The sequence below is a fragment of the Rhinolophus ferrumequinum genome, chromosome 28, assembly GCF_004115265.2.
Source record: "Rhinolophus ferrumequinum isolate MPI-CBG mRhiFer1 chromosome 28, mRhiFer1_v1.p, whole genome shotgun sequence".
NCBI lineage: Eukaryota > Metazoa > Chordata > Mammalia > Chiroptera > Rhinolophidae > Rhinolophus > Rhinolophus ferrumequinum.
The window spans coordinates 4648348-4664274 of NC_046311.1; the positions used below are offsets into that span (position 1 = coordinate 4648348).

Genomic DNA, 15927 nt, shown 5'->3' on the forward strand with positions numbered 1-15927 from the left:
GACAAAGACAGCATGATACAGTGAAGACTTGTAACAGCTAACATAGACCTGAAATTAAAATAACAACTGGGATAGTTACCAGTCTTTTCAATTTGGTTTAAAATGGATGTCTAAATCTGCTAATCAATTGTCTAAAACTGCTAACTCAATTCCATCCATCACCCCAAACTTCAACAAAGTAAATAAAACTTTGAATGTTTTTTGCTCACCTAAAAAATAAAAAGCCCGTGAAGACTCAGGTCAATAAAGGGTTATGATATCATGAAAAGAGCAAAGGCACGACTTCAGTTTTGTATGCTTGCTACCAAGGTGGCCAACAAATCAGGCCTTGGGATTCAAGGAGTTTTCAAAAAGGAAAAGCTTGCCTGACCAACTTTAAGGGATGAAACTTTGGTATGTGAAGTCAATAGCTGTAGTCATCAGTTTTCTCTGAGGACCGTAAGGGTGGCACCACACTGCATTTTATAACACGAAATAACTTAGGAGCCTACTGGGGTATGGTTCACGAACTCACCTATTCTTTACCACGTCCAGGATCATGGTGGAAACGCAAGACCTATGAGGAACTAGATTCTGAAGAAACTTTGAGCCTTGGAGAAGCTGAAGATCCTTAAAACTTTTTACAACTGAAGTCTTTAAAAGGTCAAACACCTAATATGATGAAAGAAATAGGAAGATGAAGCAAAAAATGATATCTCATGCTACAGACTTTTAACCCTGTAACTGTTCCTACTTGCTGCCATACAATCTATGCCTATGATGTTTCACCAGATAAGAATGATATAAAAATTATGACTTTCAGTGGGAATTTAAAAGAGTTGAGGACAGGCCTTCCTTAAAAAAAGAAAAGAGGCTAAAATCAATACTAATATTACCCACAATTAGGGAACACATGAGAAAAAAGGGCAAAGGATTTTATCTTTTCATCTTTGCAACTAACCTATTCTCTTGTTAATTTCAACTCGGATAGGGACAATTGCTTGGGAAGGTACAACAGAATAAAACTGCTGGTAAATACCCAGCTGAACTACCCATTCTTGCTACTTGGACTATGAGATGTTTTCCTTCTTTTTCCCACTTCACTGGTTTACCACATGATAGGAGATGGAGGTAATAAACAATGTGGGTCTACATGTCTTATAGAGGAATTTGCTGGTGGCAGGATTGGGGTAGAATTGTTCAGGAAAGGATAATGACAGGTTCTTATACAGGACCGATCACTTACCAAAGAACCAAAAAAGTCACTGATAAATACCAAAGAACCAAAAAGTCACTGATAAATACCTGTTCCTCAAATCTTTGTATTCTTGTTATAGAAAGCAGGAGGGCAATGCTGAAGGGACATATATTATTACTGAAATCTCCTTGCAGTCCTGCCTAGAACAGATAAACAGAAAATGAGTCATTCCTTACATCTTACAAGTATATCATAGCCAACTTAATGAAAGGTTCTTAAATGGATCAGAAATCTATGTGTCAGAGCTAAAACTGTAGAACTTTTAGCAGAAAACAGCAGAAAATCTTCAAAACCTTGGATTAGGAGACTTCTTATATACATTATGCTTTTGGTATTGTAGCTAAGAAAAAAATTAATAAATTGGACATCATCAAAATGCAACTTTTGTACTTCAAAAGACACTTCTAAGAAAATGAAAAAACAAGCCACAGACTAGAAAAAATATTTGCTAATTATATATATGATAAATGACTTGGCCCCAGAATAAACAAAAAATTCTTCAAACTCAGTAAGACAATCAAAAAAATGGGCAACAGATTAAAACACACATTTCACCAAAGAAGATACTACAACCAATGAGCCCATAAAAAGATGCTCAATTATCATCGGTCATTAAGGACTTGCAAAGTAAAACCTCAATGAGATACCGTTTCCCACCCATTAGAATAGGTATAATAAAAAAGACAGACAATAACAAATGTTGGCTAAGATGTGGAAAACAGGAACCGCTATACAATGCTGGTGGGAATGTAAAATGATATAGCCACTTTAGAAAACAGTTTGGTAATTTCTTGAAAATGTAAACATAAATTTATCAAACAACCCAGAAATACCACTTGTAGGGATCTACCCAAGAGAAATGAAAATGTATGCCCACACGAAGAATTGCATGTGAATGTTTAAAACAGCATTATTCAAAATAGCCAAAAAGTTGAAACAACTCAAATGTCCATCAACTAGTGAATAGCTCAAGTTGTTCTATCTATATGACAGAAAACTACGCAACAATTAAAAAGTAATGAAATACTGATACTTGCTACAACATGGATAGATCTTGAAAACAATATACTAAATGAAAGCCAGACATAAAAGATTACATACTGTCTGGCTCCATTTATATGAAATGTCCAGGAAAGGTAAATCTATAGGACAGGAAGATCAGTGGTTGCCTGGGGCTGGCAATGTGGATTAACTCTGAACAGGCCTGAGAATCTTACAGGGTAATCAAACTGTTTTACAATTGGATCATGGTGATAACTGTACAAGTAGATAAACTTAGGAAAAATCACTGAATTATACACTTAAAATAGGTGAATTTTAGGTTATATACGTTGTACCTTAATAAAGTTTAAAAAACAGGTATTTGAGGCCTAAAAGAAATGATACCCAAGAAATTAAAGGAATAAATATAAAATCAAACATGAATAAAACAGAAAAGCTACCAATAAAAATAAAACAGTGTAGAGATAAAAAATGAACAAAGCTGGTTCTTTGAAAAGACCAATAATACAGTTACTATAAACATAAAAAAAAAGAGTAAACAGATACAGGAGGTTTAAAGTCTAGCTCCCACATCATGGTCTTTAAATACCCTTTCCTACAAAAGGGACCCAGGGGTCCTTAGGAAATGGCTGGTATTAGGATGGAGCAAGGAAAGTACAAGGTGAGTCTTGGATAACTTATGCCATAAAAATGTTCAAAGACTAAAGGGGTCATGTCAGCAGGACACGTGAGCACACTTCACGGATCCAACTGGCCAAATATGGGTCACTTTGAGTAATGCATAAGGAGTACACTGAATTAGAAAAGGTTCATGGGTGCCTAATGACATTTTTTTTTAAAAAAAGGGGGAGGGCTCTTTTCACCGAAGAAAGCCAACCAATAGGTAGAAGGAATGATAGAATTAAGAATTTTAATTTTACCATTTTGCAATTCCCAGTATAATTACTGATTTAGGCCAAGAATCATCAGTAGATGGGAAAACAAAAACCATGTGTGAAAGAAAAGATTGCTGAGAAAAGGAACTTTCTCATGATCTCAAATTATGATCCCATGGATTTCTAATACAAAGGGAAACACGTATCTCTGCAAAAAAGAACACTGATGGTCACTGTTTTAACCAACGGACTGAGCATTACCAGTAGCGAGAGCCTGCTGCTAGAAGACTTCTGAGGCAATGGCATAGAACAGTGGCTGGCAAACTACAGCCTGCGGGCCAAATCCAGCCCACCACCTGTTGTTTGTACAGCTCATAAGCTAAGACTGGTTTTTACATTTTTCAATTGCTTGGGGGAAAAATACCAAGGCAAAAATAATTATTTTCGTGATACATGAAAATTAAACAAAACTCAAATTTTAGTGCCCATATAGTTTCATCGGCACACAGCCACTCTCCTTCATTTATTTATGAGTTGTCTCCGGCTGCCTTCTTGCTACAATGGTAGAGCTGAGTGGCCGTGACAGAGACCCTAAGGCCTGAAAAGCCTAACAGAGTACCTGGCCCTTTACAGAAAGTTTGCTGACCCCTACAAGGGCAAGTATACAACATTACTTCTGAAGTATTCTTGCCAAACATGTTTAACTTGAATCTAATCACGAGGAAACAGACAACTCCAAAAATGTGAGACACAAGACAAATGGGCTGGATGCTTCCAAACATTCCAAAGATATTAATCCTTACTCTTGGGAGACACATGCAGAGTATTTAGGGATTGAAGAGCCATGACTTCTCTTAAATGGTTCAGAAAAAAAATAATGTGCATGAGAGAGAAAGTGAGATAAGGTAAACGTGGCAAAGTATTTATTAATTGGTAAATCTAGGTGAAGGGTTACAGATGTCCATCCTGCTGTAGTACTTCAACTTTTCTGTGGGTTAAAATTTTCAAAATAAAATGTTGAAGGAAAATAGGTCCTTTATCTGTATACCACTTTTTAAAAAAAGAGTTCAAAACACTTCTGATTTCTATCTTACTACTTCACAAATTTAATGATGAATGCCTTAGCTTCACAAAATGCCAAAATATACTAGAAACAGGCAGTATCTCCAATTTGTAAATGGGGAAACAGAGATCAAGGTTTAAGCTCCCATAATATAATGGAGATAAGATTAAATTTTCAGTTTCTTTTGTTTTTTGCTTTTAGTCTTTTTAAACACTAGAACATTTAAGGTATGGCTTTAAAATGGAACTTGCTTAAGAATGTGGTGACATCATATTATTTTCCACTTTCAAAGCAAAAAAAGAGATCCCCTAGACCTCGGGTCATTCTACAATACTTCTATTTGTTTCCTTTCATTAACTGGCATCATAAAAGAAGCTCAAGTTCAAACATCCCTGTTTCACAAGGAAACCCTGGATCGCCTTAAGAGTTTGATGCTACCTTCACATGTTTCAGGAGTTCTCTGCCGAGTTCACAGTCCAATTTGATGGCAAACACAATGTGTAGAATAACTGTGCCTTCCACGTGACGAAGTTCACCTGATGGCATGGTAACAAGATCCAAGAGCCTAAAAGAGTCAACAGAAAGGTATGAGCAAGAGACAACAGTGCAGATGCTCAGATGAACAAGGAGACCAATTCAAGCTGAACTCCTACGATCGCTGGAGGAAGGCGTTGAGTACAGATTCTACCGCCTCACTCTGCTCCTTTTTACAATAAAACTTCCCGAAAGAACTGTCTATGGTCTTTATTTCCACATCTTTTCCCCTTTCCAGTTAAATCCAATTCAGTTAAGCTTCTCTTCTCTCCTTTCCCTCCCCGCCAAGCCATTTGACTATTTATTACTGCAAGGGTTATACATGACCTCTACGAGTATGTTGCCAAAATAAAATAATCAAGTCCCATATTAACACCTCAGCAGATTTAACCACTTCTTTCTTGACACACTTTCTTCTCTTAGCTTCTGGGGCATTGTCACTAGCCTCTTCTTTTTTGTTTGTTTGTTTATTTTGGTTCATCGTCCTTTTAAATGGTGGGATGACCACTAAGCTCAGTCTTGGGGTTCTTTCTCTTCTCTTCAGGCTTTCCCCAGGTGGCCCCATCCAGTCCCATGGATTTAATCCCTTCCCATCTTTATCTCCAGGCCTGCTCAACACCTCCGTATGAGAGGCTAACATACATCTCACACTTAACATGGTCAAAATGTTCCCCCCTAAACCTGTTTTTCTTCAGTTTTCCTAAGTACATAAGACCACTTTCTAATCAACTGCTCAAGCCTAATAACTGAAAGTTATTCTACAGCAGAAGCAGCAGGCTGCAACCAGATTAACAGCGTGAACTCTGCAGCCAAACTGCTTGGACTCAAATCCCAGCTCGACCACGTTACAGCCATATAACCGTGGGCAACTTTCGTTTTTGAGCCTTGGTTTCTGCATCCATAAAATACAGGCAACACAAAGTTGTTGTGAGATTTAGAGTGCTTAGAATAGCACCCGGCACAGATAAGCACTCTACAAATATTTGCTTTAAAAACAAAAATCCTATTTTCAGACATGCCATGCTATCTTCTGCCTTTGTACAAACTTAGAATGCTCTTTTCCCTGATCTACATGTTGTGGCTTGTATCACTCAGGCCTCAGTTAAAATAGCACTCTCTCAGAGAGGTTTCCCCAGGCCACTCAATCTAAAGTAGTTATGCTGTCACTATCACATCATCCATTTGAATTATCTGCATAGCACCTTCCACTCTAATATTTTTTGTATTTATTTTTTGTTTTCTTCTCACTAAAATTTGAGCTCTAAGAAAGCAGGGACCTTGTCTGACTGACTGGTTCATCATGGTAGACCCAGGACCAAATAGTCCCTGGCACAAAATAGACAATAGCTTTTAAACTTGCAACTTACAGGACAATTGTTGCTATTTTCCTGGAAAGGTGAAAATCAAAGAGTTGAGTTTGTGCTGTTCTGTTAACCTTACTACTAAGCAGCTAGGACAGGATTAGGGAAGTTCTGTGCTGAGGTGAAGGTAGGGACTAAAAGGTTAGATAACAATGAAGTAACTAAAATACATAATGAGAAGAAGAATTTGTCAAAATGATTTCATGCCTACTCTATATTACTCACTCATTACCACTCTGTTCCTCATTGTGCTGCTTATCCAGCTTGTTGAAGTAAGCAATGATTCCTTCCAAAACCCTCTTTCTGTTTCCCTGAAAAAATACAAAATAGGTAAGTTCTCTCCATAAACGGCAAGACCAGGAAGTTGATCTTTTCAGCTTGAAAGATTCTCAAGTATGAATTTAAACACATTTCAAAAATTTTTTTATTCACACCTTTGAGGCGAGAACCAGAAGCTGATAGACCAAAGGCGGTACTTCTTGAAGGTTCAACTTGGAGAACATCTTCAACACTTTTTCCACCACAAATTCTGCCTCTTCTGCAGTCAGAGGGACATCCCTGTGGATCAAAGATTCTAAAGGCCAGGGCCAAATGATGCCGGAGCCTAATTTGGGAGATATTAGAATACTGTAATGCCCCTTTTGAATTTTCTTGGACAGAGAACCTTAAAGAGGGCCAATAACCTTACCTCAACAAAGTCATTTCAGAACAAAAATCATAACATTATACTTTAAGCAATTAAAGCAACAAAGGGGGGTTGGGGGGTAATCCTGTAACAGAAAACAAAGGTACCAATACGCTTACTCGGGATAGAGTGTTTGAACTTGCTACATTTCAATTTCTAGCAGGTAATGTCACCCAGCAGGATACAAGGAGAAAAGGGAACAACGAAGCTTACTTGAACATGGAGGTGAACTGAACTACGTATTGCCGATCCCATCTGGTTAAAGAAAATGACAAAAAAAAAAAAAAAAAAAAAAAGAAAATGACAAAGAATACGTAAGTTTATCTCCTTTTAACTTATTTATACATTATTTTATAAAATTAGTAAGGAGGAAAAATTAGGGCAATTTCAAGTTGATTAAGTACCACGGGGAAACAAGATCAAAGAAGTGACATTTACAACAATGAAATAAATGCTTTTAACCTGTCAGACTGGCAAAATCAAAGTATGATGATATTCAATGCCGGTGAGAGTTTGGGAAACACTTTTTACACACTGTTTTAGGGAGAGTACATTGATACAACCCTTCTGGGAAGACAAGTTGGCAATACTTATCAACTTTAAAAATGCACATAACCACAGACCCACCCAACTTACTATCAGAAATATAGCCCATGTACATGCTTATAAGTCACTCAGGGGGTGTGTGTGTGTGTGTGTGTGTGTGTGTGTGTTTCACTCAACAGTTTTTATAATAGCAAAAAAACAAATAACCAAATATTTATTGGAAAAAACCAAATAATCTAATAATTGGAAATTAGCCAAATAACAGAATACTGTAGAACTATTAAAAAACTGATGCAGAGTTGTATATGTTGACATGAGTTAAATGAAAAATGCAAGGTATTTTACAATGTGTATTGAATAAACTGTGTAATTAAAAATGAATAAATAAATATACATGTGCTGGTACATGCTTAAAATTATTTATGTGAAAGACTTTATACAAGGAACTATAAAAGCAGTCATCTCTGGTTTAGATCATCTTGAGTATTCCCCTCTGGTTCTTTTTAATATACCCAAGTGTAATCATAGTATCATATAACTTAGTATTCTCTTTTATATTTTACTGACTATATCATCTTCAATATAGATCTTTTTTTTTTTTTTGAACAGGACTTTATTGGGGAAAGTGTGTACTTCCAGGACTTTTTTCCAGTCAAGTTGTTGTCCTTTCAGTCTTAGTTGTGGAGGGCGCAGCTCAGCTCCAGGTCCAGTTGCCGTTGTTAGTTGCAAGGGGCGCAGCCCACCATCCCTTGCGGGAGTTGAGGAGTTGAACCGGCAACCTTGTGGTTGAGAGCCCACTGGCCCATGTGGGAATCGAACTGGCAGCCTTCGGAGTTAGGAGCATGGAGCTCTAACCGCCTGAGCCACCGGGCCGGCCCCCTCAATATATATCTTTATACATTTTATTTTTAATGGGTATAAATTTCATGCAGTGCCTCTACCTTAACTTATATAGCTTACATGTTTCTATTATTGTATGCTTAAGTTAGTCACAAATTTCTGTGTTGAACATGTTGACGTATGAGAATTTTCTTGTATGTTGGATGCTTTCCTTAAGGTAATTCTCGTATTTCTGGTTTAAAGATACAAACATCACTTACATATTCCACTCCCTCAAAAAAACATAAAAGATATAGCAACAGGGTGATTTCCCGGCCTTAAGAACCTTGGGACTCTAAATAATGCTAGTGAACTAAATTGCTATGTTAAGATGGGCAGTCAAATAAATAAGTAAATAGAAATTATATGTATAATCTTAGAACAAAAGATAGAGTAAATACTCTCTCAAAAATTCATCGCAAACTAAATGGTTTTATACAAGTGGTACATTATAAACAAGAAAACGGACTAAACTTCAGTGATTTGAATTCCTGAAACAAATGGGAATTCTTTCTTTTGACACTTGTAGTCCTGAGAAAGTTCTGCACATTAACGAGAAAGACTCACCTGACAGAACACAGGGTTTTAATCAACTGCTTCTTACATTCTTCCCCACTCAGTTCATCTGGAAAAGCAAAGTACACACTGAGAAATAAATTTGATTAAGTGAACAGAGAAAAAGCCACTAAAACTGGAAGAAAATTACCTTTTCCATAAACCAGATTCTCCTTTTCGGTAATAAGGGCAGTGAGAACGATGGGTAATAACTCTAAAGATTTTCCATTCATTAGGTTGCCCTCCTTGATTGCACCAACAAATTCATTGGCTAATTCAACCAATAATGGTCCTGGAAAATTGTGGGCCTAAAAGTTCATGGGATAAAGAAAATATTAAGCAGAAATCTAAATATTTGACATCTCTCTCCAAAAAATAGGACTCTTTTGCTGAATTAACAGAATTGGCAATGAAACCCAGAACTCGTCCTAGAAGGAATTTGGGGAATCATTCTGCTCTGGCACAAACTTATAATTGTAAAGGATTTCAAAGGTCAGAATCCTCCACTAGTTCACTAACGTTTGCAGATATGCCAGCTCTTCAAAGAGATACATGTCCATGATACCAGAAATGTAATATAAACATCGAGATGGTTTATGGCCCATACATCAACTATTTTATCTTTTAATAGTAGTTTTTATTCATAAGTAGACCTATGCTAGGTTTGGCACACTTAAGTTTTCCCTCCCTCAACAAATTACAACCCCCCCCAAATCTATCCAAACCCCAAAGTTTTTGTTTTCCATCTCACCTCCAGCATCAGTAATCCTATGATCTCAGATGCTACTTCTTTCTGCAAATCCCCGGATTCTACCAATTGAATACAGCAAGTGTATGTCTTAAGTCTCCTAAGAGCTCCAGCCTTCTCAGAGCACGGGGAACCTTGTTTTAAAGAGGTATACAGAAACAAAAAAGGAAAAAGTCTTACAAGGCTGAAGGACAAATAAATAGGAAAACATACAGCTTTGTAGTTTAACAAAGAAACGGAATAATCAAACTAATGATGACTAATGGTGTTTAGAACAGAAATATTTAGTCTTGAAAAAGGATTTAATTTAGGCAGTGACTGAAAACGTCATCTTTTCTTCTTCCACCTATGCCATTAATTTTTACAATAATTTAAAAATTACTGGACCCTTTTTTGGGTCCAGTAACCCAAATTAAATGTCTTTAACACACTTCAAAATGTCATCACTGGGAGATGTCAGCAAGAATGGTGGAGTCATAAAGACCTGGGAAAATCCTTTCATCAGAAAAGCAAAAAGAACACTGATGAAAATAGTGAAAGCCAACTTGTTCAGAACTCTGAAAATTAACCAAAAGCTTCCAACAATCCAGGGAATGTTTAAGAAAAACAGCTGAATCTCAGTGAGCACAATGAATTTTGTGGCATTTCAACATCCCCTCATCCCATCTCCCTGCCCTCCATCAGCCCAGTTGTCTTTAAAAACCAGCAGCCCTACAGTCATCGTGAAAGCCAACTGCCTAGCAGCCTCTGGAGAGGGCAGAGTATGGGTAGAGCAATTCCCAGATAACTGTCATTATTTGACCTGTTTGGCTGCTCCCTCAACATTTTCACTAGCAAGGCTTGTCTTTACTTGACCTAACTTAGATCGTGTAAATACCTGTCTACCCAGAGCATTTGTCTAAATCAGTTGCAACTGATTAATATTTTAGCTGCCTTGAGGTAGCAGTAACAGTTGGGCAAGCAACAAGATGACCAAAAAACTTAAAAGGAAATCCTGGAGAATATATGCACAGGGGGTTTTGAAACGTTTGACACATTCCTGGGAATCTAGAGAGCCACGCAGATACCTAGTGCTGTGCTATGTGTATGGCCAGGCAAGACCTAAAAAGACGCCAAGCTCTCACCTCTGTCTGACCTTGAGGCTCTGCTCAAGCAGAAAGGCTAAGGAAGAGTTATAAACTGCCTGCCTGAGCACTGAAGGAGCGCCACTGATATGCATAGGGACCCTCAGCAAAGGCTGGGAAACTCACTGGTTCCAGGCATTTAAGGAATTCTTTGCCCAATCAGTGAAAAAATTCCATTTACAATAGCATCAAAAAGAACACTTAGGAATAAATTTGATAGAAAAAGTGTAAAAGTTATACTCTGAAAACTATAAAATGTCATTGAAAGAAATGAAAAGGGACCTAAATAAATGGAAAGACACACCATGTTCACGTAATGGAAGATTTAGACTAAGACAGCAATACTTTTCAAATTCATATAGATTCAACACAATCCCTACCAAAACCCTACCTTCCGTTGTTGCAGAAATTGACAAGACAATTTTAAAAATCGTATAAAAACATAAGGAACCCAGAATATCCAAAATAATTCTGAAAAAGAAAAACAAAGTTGGAGAGCTCACATGTCCTGATCTGAAAACTAATCAAGATGGTGTGGTACTGACAAGTGGAGAAACATACAGATCAAAGGACTAGAACTGTTAAGAAATAGACCCTCACATTAAGGGCAGCTAATTTTCAATAGGGTGCTACTGAAAATGGGGAAAGAGAAAGTTGGACTCCGGCGTCACACCATATACAGAAATTGACTCAAAATAGATCAAAGATCTAAATGTAAAAGCCAAGGCTACAAAACTTTGAAAAGATAATATATGGGGTGGCCAGTTAGCTCAGTTGGTTAGAGCGTGGTGCTACTAACACCAAGGTTGCCGGTTCGATCCCCGCATGGGCCACTGTGAGCTGCACCCTCCTTAAAAGAAAAGAAAAACATAAGTAAGTGTAAATCCTCATGTCTTTGGATTAAGTGATGGTTTCTTCAAAAGCATAAGCTACAGAAAAATAAACTGGACATCAAAATTAAAAACTTTGTGCTTCAAAGGATACCATCAAAAAAGTGAAAAGGCAACCCGAACGGGGAAAAAGTTTGCAAATCATGTATCTAATAGGGACTTGTATCTACAATATATGAAGAGTTACTACAACTCAATAACAAACACCAATTTTTAAAAGGGCAAAGGATCTGAATAGACATTTCTCCAAAGATGGCCAGCAAGCAGACGAAAGGACGCTGAACACCATTAGCCACCAGGGAAATGCCAATCAAAGCCACAAAGAAAGACCACTTCCCACCACTAGGAGGGCTGGGATGAAAAAGACAGTAACAGGCATTGCTGAGGATGTAGAGAAATCAGCATCCTCATTTGGTGTTGGTGGGAATGTGAAACTTGTTCCTCAAACAATTAAACAATGGAGATACCACATGATACAGCAATTCCACTCTGAGATATTTACCAAAGAGAAATGAAAATGTACAAAAACTGGTACACAAATTTCATAGCAGCATTATTCATTGCCAAAAACTGGCAACCACCTAAATGTCCATCAACTCATGAATGGAAAAGTGTGACATAATCATACAATGGCTTATTTTGGCAAAAAGAGATGAAAAACTGATATAGCCTAGAACATGGATGAACCTTGGTAACGTTGGTAGTTACAGCCTGTCACAAAGAACCATGACTTGTATGATTCCATGTATATGAAATATCCAGACTAGGCAAATAACAGAGATAGAAAGTAAATGAGTGGTTTCTTAGGGCCAGAGGAGACAGGGGTTTGGGGAGGGTGACAGCTAAGGGAGACAAAGTTTCTTTTCGGGGGTAAGAAAAAGTATTCCGAAATTGATTGGGGGGATGGGGGTGCAAACGTGAATATACGAAAGCCACGGAACTGCATATTTTAAGCGGGGAAGTGATATGTCAATATATCTCAATTTAAAAAACACTGTGTTGCAACACATGAAGGGACCTAGAGGTTATATGCGAAGTGAATAAGGCAGACGGAGAAAACAAATACCATGTGATCTCACCTATAAGGTGGAATCTAAAGAAAAAAATAATGAACAAACAGAAGAATAAAAAATTGTATACTTTACAAGGCTGAAATTTTCAGTATGTAGAATATATCTCAATTTTTTTAAATGTCATCTTTAGTTAACTATTGGTCCCTTACACCATCAATTTAACAGACTTAAAATGATTACAAGGTAGTTTCCACAAGTACTTGATAACTCATGCTACTTTTAAACTATGCTTTCCAAATCTGTTTCTAAATAAGATGAACTTAAGGTTAGTTACAGAGGTGAAAGCCATGAATGTTTCCCAGGTTGTCGTCCAAGAAAGAAATTACTCCTCTATCTTCACTTACTAGTACATTACGCAGCTGCTTCTGGTCTTTCATTATTTCCTTTTCTCTGATATTTCTACAAAATAGTCAGTTAGCAAGTTTCCATAAAGGCTCATTCAATCAATTTTGAAAGTTTTTTCACGAATAGGAAGATGTGTTTTTAAACCCTTGCAGTGGAGACCCAATTTACTTGAGGGGGTAAGAAAAGTAAACCAAGTTAAATAAACCATTAAGAGCATAAAACCACTGTTAATTTTTGCCTTGTAGAATGTTATTCTATTACATTTAATTCTACCACTGCAAGTCACAATCTAGAACAAGGTAGAATTGGCCCTTGTTCAAGATATGAAAACAAATATGCCACTGGGAATTAAGAATCTCTACTTAAGTCATCCAAGATTCCCATTTCATTAAACCCCAGAGCTTCCTAGTCGCTTGTTAAGCACAGATTAAGTACTAAATATTGCTGTTCTCCACAATTTTGAAAGCACAAGTAAACCAAAGCTGATTTTTATCAAATGCATTCTTTACGGGCCCCAAGACCAACAATACAATCTCAGGTGGCCACTTCAACCTCTTTCAGTAAAATTAAGTCCGCAAGACAAGAGACTACTGCTTTAGCTGATTCTGTAAAATCTCCAAAACACAGAAAAGTCTCAGTGGGGCTTCAAACAGTAAGAAAAATAGCAATATGTACCACAAGTAAACAAATCTACCAATGAACCAAGGGAGACAGAAGTAGCATTAATTATTACCTTTGAAGATGGCTCTCAGGAATGCTCCAGCAGTTTTTCCTTTTACTGCCTGATGCTGAAGGAGAGTAGCCAGCTGCAATCAAAGAAAGAAAAAGCTACAAGTCTCTGACAACAATTTCTTCACCCCCATGACCTAAACTCCCAACATGAAAAATAGTCACCTGTCAGATTTATATCCTTCACACAGACTCCAGGGATAACAAATAACATACTTATTTAGATAGACCAGAGTAGACCTTAACATGATGCTAGGCTGTCAAGTCTGAAATTTATTCATACTACAAACATTTACTGAGTACTGGAGCACTAGGTATTGAGCTGTCTTAGGTACTGAGCTGTGTTCTTGGGGATATACAGTCATTCAACAAATATTTTTAGGCACGTTCTTTTCCCTAGGAAAATCCAATGTCTCAATTAGTAACTATAGTCTGGATATTACCTTCAAATAGGATTGTTCTAAGAATCACAAAAGTATACTAATTTGCTCATCTACATAGTTACATAAATATTTAAATGTTATATAGTTGTATAATGTACACGAATGCCCTTAAGTTGCCTATTTCTCTCCCTCCTCACCATTTCTTTACATCTGTGAGTTGTTATCAAATAAATCCTTGTCTTCTAAGGAAAGTGGGGGGGGTAGATGAAATGGTAGAATAATTTTTCTCACATGTCCTTTGAATTTGTCATCATGTTTGACACATGCTTTTACCAGAACATGCTTCCTAGTTCTCACCTCATCTTCTTTCAGGGTTTGAAGAAATTCCTGCAATCTGTCTGCTGTTTTTTCTGTTGACAGAGAGAGAATTTTCTGGTCCATTGTTGCACGTACCATAAAACTGCAAGGCAAAAATGTCAGAGCTGATGAAACTTCCAGAAATAAAAAAAGCTTGATTTCTTTTGCCTTCCCTACCTGTTAACTGAGTACTTCATACATACTATAGACAACATACATGGTGGGTACTCAACAGGCTAAGGACTACTAACTAGTGGGAGTAGGTGATCCTCGTCCAAACAAAATAACCTTGAGAATTCTCTGGAATTTCCTTATTAGAAACTTGTCTTCTAATCAAGTGGATTCATAATTTTGCCCACAGTTTATCATAATTTTTAGCATCGACCCGGAACACTGTACAGAACAAAGCTGTCGTTTAACAGTGTATCAAATACATAATAAATTATTATAAATATGTACACAAGAATTTGTATTCTTGTGAGCATATAATAAAGCAATATTTGATAAATAAATGAATTAAAAAATGGCACTGTCAAGACAAAGTGCCAATTAAATAGTATCAAAACAAATGAGAAGTAAACAAAGCTAAAGAAATAAATGTGTGTTCAAATGTTAAGAAGCGTTCCCAGCAGAGGAAATCTTGAACCGGAACTTAGAGACTAAATTTAGATGGTCAGGATAACCAGATGACGTTCATTGTACCCTATGGGGAAGGAGAGTATCAGAAACAAAGGCACTCATATGAGAATTTGAAAAATGTACGGGGGGGGGGGGGGGGGGGGACGAGTAGATTGTCCAAAGGAAAGACTTCAAGGGGAGTAGTGAGTAGGCAGGCTAGCAGGCTGGGAATAAACTGCGCAAGATTTTAAACGCCAGATTAAGGAATTTAGATCTTACTCTACAACGAATAAAGAACAAAAATGTTGGAGCAAAAGAAATCTGACAATAAGGGGGATCAAATATATGGTGATGGAAGGAGAACTGACTCTGGGTGGTGAACACACAATGGGATTTATAGGTGATGTAATACGGAATTGTACCCCTGAAATCTATGTAATTTTACTAACAACTGTCACCCCAATAAATTTAAAAAAAAAGAAAAAGAAAAAAAAGAAATCTGACAAGATTGAAACAGCGTTTGCGGGAACTGAATCTGCCATCAATGGGCAGAATAAAGGAAGGAGACAGTCAAGTGAGGAGGTGACAAAGCCTGTATTAGGAGGAAGGCAAATTTCTCCGATGTAGGAGCTGAACCTTGAAGGAGGGCTGAAGTGTCGCACGCCCCCGGGAGTAGGGACAGCGGCGCTCATCGACCGACCAGGCCTCGGAAAATACCAGAACAGCACCGCAGGACGGGAGCCGTCCTGTCCTCACAGACCCGCTCCCTCATCGCCTCATCTCCGGGGCTGAGTCCCACCGCCCGGGCCGCGCGCAAAGCCCCTCGGCATGGTTACCTCAGCCTCACTGCCACCACAAACTTCCAAAAAGCCCGCTCACTCACACGCCATCGCACTTCCGTTGCCACGAACAACAGATCCCGC

At 37.7% G+C, this 15927-nt stretch overlaps 1 protein-coding gene and 1 non-coding gene across 2 annotated transcripts in view; one reads left to right on the forward strand and one right to left on the reverse strand.

The window, feature by feature from the left end:
- Nucleotides 1–15914, reverse strand: part of FANCI (FA complementation group I) — a 51999-nt gene extending 36085 nt beyond the window's left edge. The window contains exons 1-12 of the mRNA XM_033100071.1: nt 15841–15914; nt 14387–14489; nt 13651–13723; nt 9489–9619; nt 8889–9045; nt 8750–8807; nt 6971–7012; nt 6507–6630; nt 6298–6383; nt 4616–4742; nt 1285–1377; nt 515–651 (exon numbers count right to left, since the gene is read on the reverse strand). Of these exons, the coding sequence (XP_032955962.1) occupies nt 515–651; nt 1285–1377; nt 4616–4742; nt 6298–6383; nt 6507–6630; nt 6971–7012; nt 8750–8807; nt 8889–9045; nt 9489–9619; nt 13651–13723; nt 14387–14485 (1127 nt within the window). The 5' untranslated portion in view covers nt 14486–14489; nt 15841–15914. The remainder of the gene's footprint in view (nt 1–514; nt 652–1284; nt 1378–4615; nt 4743–6297; nt 6384–6506; nt 6631–6970; nt 7013–8749; nt 8808–8888; nt 9046–9488; nt 9620–13650; nt 13724–14386; nt 14490–15840) is intronic.
- TRNAS-ACU (transfer RNA serine (anticodon ACU)) lies at nt 11369–11442 on the forward strand. Its single transcript has one exon. It is a non-coding gene; the product is annotated as a tRNA-Ser (tRNA).
- Nucleotides 15915–15927: the final 13 nt, after the last annotated feature.